Source organism: Fulvia fulva, chromosome 10 (assembly GCF_020509005.1).
Source record: "Fulvia fulva chromosome 10, complete sequence".
Classification (NCBI taxonomy): Eukaryota; Fungi; Ascomycota; class Dothideomycetes; order Mycosphaerellales; family Mycosphaerellaceae; genus Fulvia; species Fulvia fulva.
The window spans coordinates 144,633-154,746 of NC_063021.1; the positions used below are offsets into that span (position 1 = coordinate 144,633).

General features: G+C 53.3%; 5 protein-coding genes across 5 annotated transcripts; 3 read left to right on the forward strand and 2 right to left on the reverse strand.

Annotated features, from left to right (window-relative positions):
- Positions 1 to 131: 131 nt before the first annotated feature.
- On the forward strand, positions 132 to 605 carry CLAFUR5_11727 (uncharacterized protein; the record flags this gene model as incomplete). Its single annotated transcript, XM_047910875.1, has 1 exon — positions 132 to 605. The coding sequence occupies one exon, from the start codon at positions 132 to 134 to the stop codon at positions 603 to 605; it is 474 nt and encodes a 157-aa protein (XP_047767435.1).
- Positions 606 to 2,627: 2,022 nt separating this feature from the next.
- On the forward strand, positions 2,628 to 4,378 carry CLAFUR5_11728 (MFS-type transporter ucsD; the record flags this gene model as incomplete). Its single annotated transcript, XM_047910876.1, has 2 exons — positions 2,628 to 4,248; positions 4,296 to 4,378. 2 exons carry the CDS (start codon positions 2,628 to 2,630, stop codon positions 4,376 to 4,378), a joined length of 1,704 nt encoding a protein of 567 aa, XP_047767605.1.
- Positions 4,379 to 4,475: 97 nt separating this feature from the next.
- On the reverse strand, positions 4,476 to 5,627 carry CLAFUR5_11729 (uncharacterized protein; the record flags this gene model as incomplete). Its single annotated transcript, XM_047910877.1, has 1 exon — positions 4,476 to 5,627. The coding sequence occupies one exon, from the start codon at positions 5,625 to 5,627 to the stop codon at positions 4,476 to 4,478; it is 1,152 nt and encodes a 383-aa protein (XP_047767604.1).
- A 698-nt stretch (positions 5,628 to 6,325) lies between these two features.
- CLAFUR5_11730 (U4/U6.U5 small nuclear ribonucleoprotein component snu23) lies at positions 6,326 to 6,967 on the reverse strand (the record flags this gene model as incomplete). The annotated part of the gene is made up of 1 exon (XM_047910878.1): positions 6,326 to 6,967. The coding sequence occupies one exon, from the start codon at positions 6,965 to 6,967 to the stop codon at positions 6,326 to 6,328; it is 642 nt and encodes a 213-aa protein (XP_047767514.1).
- A 1,476-nt stretch (positions 6,968 to 8,443) lies between these two features.
- CLAFUR5_11731 (uncharacterized protein) lies at positions 8,444 to 9,004 on the forward strand (the record flags this gene model as incomplete). Its single annotated transcript, XM_047910879.1, has 3 exons — positions 8,444 to 8,485; positions 8,547 to 8,867; positions 8,924 to 9,004. The coding sequence occupies 3 exons, from the start codon at positions 8,444 to 8,446 to the stop codon at positions 9,002 to 9,004; spliced, it is 444 nt and encodes a 147-aa protein (XP_047767515.1).
- Positions 9,005 to 10,114: the final 1,110 nt, after the last annotated feature.

The window sequence follows — 10,114 nt, forward strand, 5'->3', positions numbered from 1 at the left end:
GATATCCCTTGATCAAATGTGGCCATGGTGACGTTCCGAAGTTCGCGCGAGAGCATTCACCTCGCAAAGTCACCGATAACAGCATATCCCTGTCAACTCATGGTTCCGATAAGGACCATCTCGTATCAACCATGTCCTCCTCCCTCGAACTTCTCTGTCCCACATCACCTCCCCCTCCCGCCAACGCTCCCACCTCAACATGGGCCGCCTACATGATCCTCGTCACCAAAACCGTCGTCTCCGCCCTCAACAACCGCAACTGGTCCCACCCCTACCTCGAGCAATACATCGCCCCCAACCTAACCGCCTACATGGAACACGTCGAAAAGCCCTACATCAAATCCCGCGAAGAGTTCCTGACGGCAATCAAGCGCAGCAGCGAGAATAGTCCAGAGTATCAGTTTGAGATTGTGAGTATAACGCCGGAGATTGATGAGAAGAGGGGCACGGCGAGTGTGTGGTATAAGTTGTTGATCAAAGGGCATCCGCCGGGGACGGCGAAGGAGAGTGTGGGGATTAGTTATTGTACGAGGAGTAGGGGGAATTGGAGGAATGTTAAGCAGATTAGTATGAGGGGTATGGGGCCTGGTGATGCGGGGGTGTGATGAGGTCTTTGTCGTGAGGTGGTACCTGGTCAAAGATGCTGGGATGGTGATCTGCGTGTGAGAGATCACAACTCGAAACCATGGGGACACAGCACGTCTCGTTCGAGAGGTGGAACCTCTCCTGCCGTGCGTTTGTAAGCGAACGGATATCATATAAGAGCTGGCTCCGCGCTCAAGAGCGTGAGGTGGAGCCAGATGACCCTGGTGTTCCTGCAGCTCCCAGGCAGAAGATCCACAAAGCCTTCCGACCAAGCAACATGGAGCAACCACTCCCAAGCGGACAGACGCACCACGAACCATTCGGAACGATCGCTCAACTTTCGTCTAGCGTTACCCTCGATGTCCTCCACGACTTCGCAGTCGGTACGGACAGTCCTTTGAAGTCGCCAGTCATCGAGCTAGCCATGTCGGCGGCGGGAACCTCAGCCGGACTCTCCTTGCAGATAGCACTAGCGACGGCCGAAAGCCACAATGTGATGACCTGGTCATCCGGGTCAATCTTCACATCTTGCGGGCCAGACAAAGGATGCTCGTGGAGAGGGACGGATGACCTGCGGACAAAAAGCTGTGGTAATGGCAGGCGACGATGAAGGCCGTGTGTCATCGAAAGACGGTTGTGACGCGGGATGGAATCTTGAGTCTACTGCCAGAATATTGGCACGAGTGCGGTGAAGTGGCTTCTCTTCCTCGCAGGCCAAGAGGACAGAACCCGCACATGTGCCACACCATCTGTATAGTGAGTTGAAGGAAACGGGAGCGTGTCGTATGGACGGTACATTACCGGCCGAAGATGTCTCGTCGTGGGCGATTACTCACACAGCAAGTATGCGTTCAGGTCTGCAGCGTGGAGCGGACTAGCTTCAGAGGCACAGATTGTTTTGGACAATGACGCCTGGGCCATCGAAGTCCGCCATGGGAGATAATATGCCAGTGATGGTCCTCACAAGTGGTATGCGTCTCATCAGCCAAAAGCTCCCCAGTCGAGCGCCACTTCGTATCCTTTGACAGCACGATGGACTGGAAGTAAACGGCGTGACTCGCCCAACGCAGCAGCTCTCACATTCTCCGCCAAGCCTTGACCCTGTGGCAGTCTCCCACGTGGCAGCGCCGGGTATACTTTGACAGGCGATCCACTTTCGAAAGATCAACAGCTGAAGTAATCTCCACACACGGACTAAAGATGATGATTCTTGTTAGGTATCAGTGGTATCGCCCGGCTCGCCAACATCAGCTCAACGGATATGTGGGGTACACCGTTCTTGGCTTCCTGAGGTTCCGGTGGCGAGTGGTGGCTTGCCCAGACATAAAGCCATCGAAGCCCACGAGAGGGGTTGATGCTTGGTAGCAAAGACTCGGGACTTGAGAACGGTTTGCGCTATGCTGACTGATGAGTATCGCTACAGTGTGCTTCACATCTTCCGGTTTGGCTACGGTGGTTCGCGAGGGAACGCGAGGTTATGACTAGGACGATCGTGATAGCACTCGCAAGGCGCACTGCTAGCAGACGGCTTGGTCGCAACAATACTCTTGAACACTGTCACTGGCTCTGAAGCCTTTGTGGACTTGGAAAAGCAGTGCGTTGCGAGCGACATGATTGCGTGTCTTTTAGTGCCAATACTCCTTCCTGCTATCACAAAGGTGACAAAGCCAACTCCTTGTCAGCCTGGCCCTGATATGCCTAGCGTAGGTCGAATGCTTTCACTGGTCTTGCCAGCACGTTGCTCGGCCGAGTACGGCAATAGTCATGCACTTCCTGTCGGCAAATCACTTAGCACCTCTTGAATCCATCTACCGCCCGTCTCGATCTTTCGTGGCGTTCTGGGGCAATGTGGGGTTCCGTATCTGCTTCTTGGCCCGCATATGAAAATCTCAGGACGTGCTCTCTGGTTCTTATATCACCATCACTGTCTGCGCATGACGGTATCACGGCGTCTCTGGAAGTATCGTGTTGCTGGCCACGAGTAAAAGGGGTCGTCATTTCCTGCACCATCGACCCAAATATACGACAGGCGTCAGGTCGACATGGCCACCAAGGACGAGATCACCCGCGTCGAGACTGCAATGGCGGTCAACGATAACGAGCTGCACCAAATCCCAACAATCGAAATCGACAATTACAACGGCCTCACCCTCAAAGCCTCCCTTGTCTACACCTCCCTACTCTTCGTTTCAATCTGCCAACTCTGGACCGTCGTCGGCTCTGGTGCCTTCTCCCGCGACATTGCCACCTCCTTTAACCGCCCCACCGACGCCGTCTGGATGTCGCAGACACTAGTCATTACCGTCATCGTCCTGGGCCCGTTCATCTCCCAGGGTGCTGATCTGTGGGGGCGAAAATGGTTCCTTTGCGGTCTGACGGGGCTGGGCGCTGTTGGGAGTGTTATTACCGGTCGAGCGGATTCTATGGAGATGGCGATTGGGGGGCAGGTTATTACGGCGTTGTCGCTGGGAAATCAGACGTTGCTGTATGCCATTGCGTCGGAGATTCTGCCAAGGAGGTTCAGACCGGGAGCGCAAGCGGGTATTACGGGTTCGGGAGGGTTGGGGGCGATTTTGGCGTTGTTGGCGGGGTCGTATGTGGTTAAGGAGTACACGGAAGGCTGGAGGATCGTGTTCTACATTGCGGCGGCTCTGTTGGGCGTGTCGGCGATTACCTGCGTCATCTTCTACAACCCACCACCGAGAGCTCTGCAACAGACTCTGAGCCAGAAAGAGAAGCTGGGTCGAATCGACTGGCCTGCTTTCGGACTACTCGCCATCGGTGTTACACTCCTATCCATCGGCCTATCCTGGGGCCAAAACCCATACCCCTGGAAATCCGCTCGCGTCCTCGGTCCTCTGGTAGTCGGTATAGTGTTCCTCCTGGCCTTCGCCGTACACCAGACGGTGCTCAAAAAGAACGGCATCATACACCACACTCTCTTCAAGCAAGACCGGAACTTCGCCCTAGCATTGGGCTGCATCTTCGCAGATGGCATGATCTTCTGGGCCGGCAACAACTACTACCCCTTCCAAGCTTCCGTCCTGTACGAAACAGACCCAGTCCGAGTCGGCTTGATGTTTGCCATCGCCTTCATCACAGCCATCTTCGCATCGGTCGCTTGTGCGATTTACTCTTCCTCCTTCAAGGATGTGAGAGGACCTCTGGTAGCGTCGTTTGCCTCGTTTTGTATCTTCAATGTCCTCATGGCTACGATCAAGACTGGGCAAGTAGCGATAGCTTGGGCATATCCCATCTTCCTGGGTATTGGACTGGGTTTTAGCTTGACTTCGCTGGTCACGATAGCTCAGCTCAGCACGCCGCCAAACCTGGTCGCTGTCGCTACTGGGCTGATTATCGCCGCTCGCTCGCTGGGTGGTTCGATTGGTCTTGGTATCTTCACAGCGATCCTCAACTCTGCGATCGCTGGGAAGCTGCCGGCAAAGATTGCAGCGGCTGTGGTACCTCTAGGTCTCAACCCTCAGGCGCTTCCGCTGTTCATTGGGGCTCTCGCTGCGCATAATGATGCTGCGCTGTTCGCCGTGCCTGGAGTGTCGCCTCAGATCATTGGAGCTGGCGTACAAGCTCTTCAGCAAGCATACCTGGAGTCTTTCCGCGGCGTATGGATTGCTGCAGCTGTGGTGTCTTTCGTCACCATGATCGGTACGTCTCTTCTCATATCCCAAGAACTCCTGCTAACGCTTTCTTAGTATCCTGTTTCTTCGTCAACCCAAAGCCCAGCTTTACTATGCATGTCGATGCCCCTCTGGAAGCAGATTCGAAAGAGATATGAGTGGTGGGAGTCGTGTGTACATAGGAATATGTAGTTTCACCAGAGGCTCTCGTGGAGTGTTGCGCACCTCTCCCACTGATTCACAGCGGCATCCACTCTACGGATCCAACGGATCAATAGGATCAACCACCTCATTCCTCCCATTAGGCCTCCACTCGACCGCAAAGTCCCCAATCTTCGGCCCAACATCTCCAGTCACATATCCCAGCTCCCTCACACACCTCGCTGCAAAACTCTCACTCGCGATATCATTCCTCTGACTCTTATCCGAGATTATTAGGACCGGCTTATCCGTCGGCACACCTAGCACCTTCAGCGTTCTGGCAGTGTTGCGTAGATTCGTGGTGGTGTGTCTCGCATTCGGCTCAAGGGCAATGGAAGCGTTGTCCATGCGGTATTGGTCGATGAGCCAACGTCCCATCTCTAGGCCTTCGTTGTAGATCGTCTTGTTGGGGTGGACGTTGCCGCCTGATGGAATGAGGAAGGGTGCGACGCCGCCTTTGTTGAACTCCGCTACTGCGATGCGGAGGCGTGTCTTGCCCAGGAAGGAAAGTGGGACGCCGTAGATTTCTGGACCGAAGCCGGGGATCAGGATGGCGGAGTAGTTGTAGTTGCTCCAGTCGAGGGTCTTGGCTTTCGTGAGAGCTGGGGCGTTTTGGCGCTGCCAGAGGTCGGGAAAGTAGAGGACGTTGTCGCGGTCGTTGGCATCGAGAAGTGTCAGGCCAATGTCGATGGCGTCGCAGGGTGGAGTCTTGATGGAGGTGGGTTCGGTCAGCTGGTAGGTTCGGAGAGTCTCCAGGAATAGCTTGTAGTCGGGAGAGTTCGCCGGGTACGAGATGGCATGGATCTCCGGATAGAGTGGCTCAGTGCCGTTTCCATACACTTCCAGTAGACGGTTGGTGGCATTGACATACTGCGGCCAGACTTGAAGTAGCGAGGCCGGAGCACTACTGGCATTCAGGGCGCCGGTCAAGATCCGCTGGTCGTTGCTATTGATCTTGATAGCCTCGATGATGCACGCTGGCTCGGGTGTGCAGCCTATACTCTGAGCGAGACGATCCTGTCGTGTATTCCGGAGATTGTCGATCGTCTGTTGCACACTATGCGGCCATGCTTTACTGTTATTGCTCCAGAACTTTGTCAGCTCCGGGAATAGTCGCTGCGCAAGAGCTGCTTCGAAAGCTGGAGCTGTTGAGTTTCCCGCCAGAGCAGCACTTCCAAGCGTCAAGCATATGCCAAGCGACCACATCTTGTTAGTACAACTACTATATCATATTTCTCCTGCAGACACGACAGGCCAATACTTGTATGTCCAAAGGTACTGACGTCACGAACTCACGTTCTGCTGCCAAGGCAGTCATTGGCTGCAAGGCGAATCCTGCGGGCCGTTAGAGGCTGCCGGTCAACAAGACAAGTTCTGCAAGGTCTTGCCAGTATTGAATCGGTATTGATAGCAGTTTGGCATGTGGCTTCGCCAGGGTGTCAGTCAAGCCAACATCGTTGGGGGATATGTGGTAGCCTACCTTACGAGCCGTAATGTACGTGTCGGCACAGCGTGCATGACAGGATATGCGATCCTACGACAGCATATATCGTTTCGAAGAGATGTAGCGGGAGACCATGCTCTTTGACATAGGCGGCATTCCAACATGCTCTGAGCGAAAGATGCCCAAGCTGTTGCGATCTAAGCCAGAGGTTTCTGGAAGATTGAGAGGGCTTGACACCGATTCGGTCGTGAAGCGTGGATAACCTCTCCCGGATGTTGCATCTCGGTGGTCCGGTCCTTCCTAAATGATGCTTCATTCGTGTGCCATATTTGATGATTGGGCTCAATGTCTGATTCTCTCGGCCAAGGTGTGACTGACTCTCGGACTCCGGCGTTGGCCTCGATCGTGCCCTTGGGTATCCTGACTTGAGGACGCCATTTGCCCAATGTTCTTGCCCACCTCAACATATGACCCCATCATTCTCCATCTTCACCTCCTGATGTCCCATCCCATCCTTCGTCTTCCTTCTCTTCGCATTCCTCTTCTGCCTCTTCTCCTCCCGCTCCCTCTCCTCCTGCTCCTTCGCAACCTCAATCCTCGTACCCAGATCCACCACCTCCCTCGCCTTCTCCTCTTCCCGCTTCCTCTTCAAATACTCAAACCGCTCCTGCACTTCCTCCAACGTCGCCCGTCTCACCTCCCCACTCTTCCCCGTCGCGAGCAAATGCTGCTTACTGTTCAGATGCTCCACCCACTGCAAGTTATCCTTGAACGTCAGGTCGCAGGCCTCACAGTAGAACCCGGCGCTCTTTCCGCGCTTTCCTTGGCCTGCGCCGGCTACGACGAGGGTGGTCTTGCCGACTTGCTCAGCGACATTCAGACGGGCTTGACGCGCTTCGGTGTCGTGGGTGTCGGTGGGTGTCGAGGCGCGGCGAATGTACTTCTTGCCGGCGAGAGCTGCTTCGTGGCGCGCTTTGCCCTCTTCCTTGATCTTGACATCGCGGTCTTTCGCTTTGGCGGCGTAGGCGTCGCGGTCCCATGTTTTGCGGAAGGAGGTGTCGCTGGCCTTTTTATCGCCGTATGCGCCCTGTTTTGACGACATCGTGGGCCGTGTTGTGTGGGAGAATGAGTGAGAGGAAGGTGGAAGGTGAGATGGTATGATGGAAGGTGGGTCAAAGTTATGGCTTACTCAGCTAAGAATTGGTGGGCTGTCACACTCTTGTGCTACTTTGGAGAGCTGTAATGCAACACACTTCCCTATCTCCCTTTCACTTCGGCACCTCATTCACCATGATGTGCCCGAGAGTTCGTTCTCTGGTAACGATCACCAAAAAGGTTGTGATATCAATCCCCAAGACGACTCGCACCTCTTTTCACTCCCCGCCGAACTACGAGTACAAATCTGGTCATACGCCCTGCACGTCCCGCCACATGAAGACAGTCGATATGGCATAGCATTACTACACACGCCGCGACATTTGTCCAGTGACTCTGCGCTATCACTCCTCGCCAACTGCAAGCTCATCAACCAAAACGCAGCCGGTATCTTCTACCGCGATCATCGTCTGGTCATACAAGGCACATCTCCAAAACCGCTTCACAGCGAACCCCCCCTTTCGCCACTGGTTTCCTTGACATCACGTCCACAGCCCGTCTGTCAGAGATCCGACAACTGACCGTCCGACTGGCAGCGGTGGAAGAAATCATCATGATCTGCGCGAGGCTTCCACATTTCTGTCCAAAGCTGACAACGCTACGCTTCCTGCTGCCGTATCGCCTCGCGTACTCCTTTATGGATACCATCATGGACGAGTTCCACGACGTCAAGGCTGCAATCGGCACGCTTACCACTAACGAGGAACTGTGGGTCAGGGGGTCGGAGGAACACGAGCCGTGGTGTTGGGAGGAAGACGTTGTTGGGCCTAGTAGCCGATCACATGTGCCTGAATCTTCAAGCTGCGCTGCCGCGGCGTGTGACTGCGAAGACGAACGTTCGTGACGTATTAGGGGCTGTTTGGCGTTCCATCTTGTGTCGGTGTGCTTAGGATGCGTGCACGGCTTGCTGAACTGAATTGGCATTAAACGGTCGTAACACGATAACATTCTATAGGACTGGAAATCCGATGCTGCAAAATCAATAAGGGCTTGACATGCTCGTCGACTTCAGCATCGGAAGGCAGACGGCTAGCAGACATGCCATTTGTGGCAACATGATGTCAGCAGCCAATCCCACAACGTTCCATCGCATCTCTGTATCCGCTGAATGCGGCTTGGGTCGCATCAGAGGATGGTTGCATGCGACTTATGAAGACCCATGAGCAGTCCAGAGACAAGCAAGAGAGAGGATCAAGAACCTCACAAACAAGCACATGTCGGCGAAAAGAAGGTTTGGTGGGGAAAGTTCCAGGCGTTGCGATGTGCAAAGTGAATGGCGCGCTACTACACACTATTGCCGAGGGAATAGTAGAGGGGACTGGAAGCCAACGTTCGCAACAACACCTTGACTATTGATGAGCATATCAATATTTGTTAATACCGTAACACATCAAGGCCAACAGAAAAGTACAATATCGCCAACATGCCCACCAACCTCGGCCTCGGCCTGAACCCGCTCCTACAGGTACATCCGATCCACCACCTCCTTCCACCTCACTTCCTATACTAACCTATGAGAAAATCAGCCCGTCACAGTCCTAGCAGGCTGGACCTTCGTAATGCAAGCCTGGATGCACACGACCCGCATCTTTGCCATCGGCAAATACAACGTCTCCATCGACGCAGGCAAACTCAACGCCGACTTGGAGGCCAAAGTGCCCAACAGCATCCAGGCTATCGCTCACAACTACAACCATCTCCACGAGCAGCCGACTGTCTTCTATGCTGTTGCCTTAGCCCTAGCGATGGCGGACGATCGTCATGATTACACGCTCAATGCGGCGTGGACGTATGTCGGGATTAGGGTTTTGCATTCGTTGTATCAAGTTTATGTTAATGAAGTTTTGGTAAGTTTGAGCTGCGGAGAATGATAGAGGTGCAGTCGCTGATGCAGTGTGGGTAGACACGATTCCAGATCTTTGCGAGCAGCTCGGTGGTTGTTGCGGGGTTGACTGCTCGGCTTGCGACGATTGTGTTTGCGTGAGCTGTGGATGGAAGGACGAAGAGCCGCCTGGCTGCATAATGTTTATTGTAAGATCGTGCACATCAAACCAAGCCTTCCACGCATGAGGCGTTGCTGTCGGCTGTGCTCACTCTGCATTTCGCGTCTCTGGTCATGGCATTGCGGCGATCCATTGTACGGATCCCAAGACACGGAATGCGCGATCTCAGCAGTGGAGACATGGAGAATCGTCCAGTGGAAGCCAGGTTGTGTTGTGACATCCCACGCGATCCAGGCTGTCTCAGGCTCCGGAGATGTGATGCTAGACTTGGAAAGGCGTCACATCCGCTTTCACGAGCAAGGTCTGAGTGCCGTGAGATAGAAGTCTTCCCCGCAACGTGCACTCACCACATTAAGAGAACCTAGGGTCCTGGAACCGCGTGATATTACGGTATAGTAGATAGCAGCGTGTTAGGCACCGTGTTAGGGGCTATTACGTAATAGTATTAGCTTATATTATATATATACCGTATTGCCTTAACGTATTTTACTACCGAGCGGGCTATACTACCGAGCTAGCTACTTTTACTAAGAACTATACTACTTCTACTTTAATTACGACGGTATCTTAATACGACGACATCCTATAGAATCGTTACTAGGAGGACAATTCCTCTTTAGATTCTTTGCTATCTAGTAAGTCTACTTAATAGGTACGTACGTTATACCCCGACTCGCTATATCGCTTATAGCGTCGTAGCCTTAGTACTAGCCGAACACTATCTAGCGACTCTCTACTCACTTCCTACCTCCTAGTATCCTCTAGAGGTATTAATTACGACGCCTTATCGAAGGTTAGAGACCCTCTAGACTAAATATACTTACGCTTTCGTGCTTTCCGCTATATAAAGGCCTCGTTAGACTTACGTAGCTTACTAATCTCGCTTCGTATAAGAGCTATCTAATACGCTGTCTCTCTACTCCCTTTTATAAGCTAATGTACCCCTTCCTATAACGAGTTTAGCAATAAACCTGCCCGGGCACGCATTTTGTTCGTTACTAGTGTCGATTAAGAGTCGAATTCTTTTATAGTTTGTAGTATCTTCGACTTCTAAGGGGTAGAGTCCGGAGCTAGAGGGGTTAGCGTATATA